At 66.0% G+C, this 1,684-nt stretch overlaps 1 protein-coding gene across 1 annotated transcript; it reads right to left on the bottom strand.

Annotated features, from left to right (window-relative positions):
- Nucleotides 1-360: 360 nt before the first annotated feature.
- On the bottom strand, nucleotides 361-1,247 carry LOC141967247 (uncharacterized). Its single transcript, XM_074920824.1, has 2 exons — nucleotides 1,147-1,247; nucleotides 361-1,013 (listed from the first exon to the last, which is right to left on the bottom strand). The coding sequence occupies exons 1-2, from the start codon at nucleotides 1,179-1,181 to the stop codon at nucleotides 434-436; spliced, it is 615 nt and encodes a 204-aa protein (XP_074776925.1). The 5' UTR covers nucleotides 1,182-1,247; the 3' UTR covers nucleotides 361-433.
- Nucleotides 1,248-1,684: the final 437 nt, after the last annotated feature.

The raw sequence follows: 1,684 nt of genomic DNA, 5'->3' as shown, positions 1-1,684 counted from the left end.
TAAAGACCTTTACTGTTGAGCGAATGTGTTCCAGGTGAAAAGAGGCAAAGACCCGACGTGTGCGGTCCCCCTGTTCCTGCAGTGGGTGCCCCGCAGCCCCCGGGCTCTGGAGGGGGCAGGAGGCAGGAGCAGGGTGCAGGCAGGCACAGTCCCTGCCTGCTCTGGCAGGAGCAGCTCTGGGCCAAGCAAACGTCCCCGTCCCAGAGCCAGGACCTGGGGGAGACCCGGCAGAGGCGGGGGGTCAGCAAGGGACCCAAAGGGGAGGTTTGGCAAAGGGACGGGGGAGGGCGCGCATCAAGGGCTGTGTGGAAGAACCACGGCACCAGGGATGGAGGAAAGATATTTTAAGATATTTTATTTTTCAGGTGGGGTCATTGCAGGGACTTCCCCAGCCCTACACCCCCAACTGCTCTCTCCAGGCTGCCCGCTGCAGTCAGGGATAATTTTGCCTCAGGGGCTTGCGGGAGCACCTGCAGCAGCACTGCCGGTCCCGTTTCCACCAGGCGCTGACACGCCTGCAGAGCTGGGCACGGGACTCCCGCAGGGCACGGCCCCCCTTGCACAGCCCCGGGGCCACCCAGGCACGCATCCTGCCCGTGGGCACCCGCTGCTGGGGACTGGGCTCCGCTGGGCTGCTCCCGCCCGGCGCCGCCCAGATGGTGCTGCCCATGGTCACGGGGGTGTCAGGGTCTGGCTCCACGTCCCTGGGTCTCTGTACCACTTCGCCCTCATCCCCAGAGACCTGCTCTTGACTGGTCCCAGCTGACCTCTCCAGTGGGGGGTCCTGGCCCAGGGCTGGTCCCAGATTCTCCACCAGCGCCTGATCATCCTTGGGGGTCTGGGCGGGTCCTGAGCGCTCTTGTGCCGCCAGATCTGCTGTGGCACCGGGGCAGGGCTCCGGGAAGGAGCAGACGGTGTCCGCAGAACTGGAGCTGCTCATCGGGAGGGAGCTCAGCGATGGTGACCACAGTAGCGGGCACAGGCGCTCTGTGCTCGGCAACGTCGCGCTGGCACTGCAGGGGAGGAGAGAGGGAGGTGAACCTGCTGCACCGCGGCCCCTCCGGCGGGACGGGCAGGGCTGCCCAGCGCGGGCAGGGCACGGGCTGAGGGTCTGGGGCAGGATCTGGGGCCTCCCCCAGCACTCACCATTTCTGCAGGGTCGGTTGTTTGCTCTTCTCCATCTTGGCGTCAGCTGTCCCATGCTTTGCCTTCTGCCTTGAACTCTGCAGGACACCAAGAGCTGGGTGAGACGGGAGCAGCTCCCAGGCCACATCACCCCCACAGCCCCTCACCCCACCCACCCCATCCCACTCCCCACCACAGCGCGGTGCAGCCGTCACATACCCAGAGCCACTGGGCAAACATGGCGCCGAGCACGAAGTACACCTCAGTGAACATCACTACGCACAGCATCTCGGCCAGGGTGCTCGACCGTTCCCAACTCCCCCAGATCCCTCAGCGCTGGCTCAGCCCGACTCTTCAACCCCTCCAGGGATCCCGGGGACTCCCCCCTGCCCTGGGCAGCCCATTCCAACGCCCAACAGCCCCTTCTGCACAGAAATCCTTCCTCAGAGCCAGCCTGACCCTGCCCTGGGCAGCTTGAGGCCATTCCCTCGGGGCCTGGCGCTGGGGCCTTGGCTCCAGAGACTCATCCCCCCTCTCTGCCCCCTCCTGGCAGGGAGTT

The sequence above is a fragment of the Athene noctua genome, chromosome 1, assembly GCF_965140245.1.
Source record: "Athene noctua chromosome 1, bAthNoc1.hap1.1, whole genome shotgun sequence".
Taxonomy (NCBI): domain Eukaryota; kingdom Metazoa; phylum Chordata; class Aves; order Strigiformes; family Strigidae; genus Athene; species Athene noctua.
Note: the sequence above shows the minus strand (reverse complement) of the source record. Positions and strands in the feature narration are given on the sequence as shown.

Bases quoted from the DNA above. Each gene is read 5' to 3' on its own strand.
- LOC141967247 (XM_074920824.1), bottom strand. From the start codon at position 1,181: ATGGAGAAGAGCAAACAACCGACCCTGCAGAAATG. The intron at 1,014-1,146 runs GTGAGTGCTGGG...CCTCCCCTGCAG, and splicing joins CAACCGACCCTGCAGAAATG to TGCCAGCGCGACGTTGCCGA.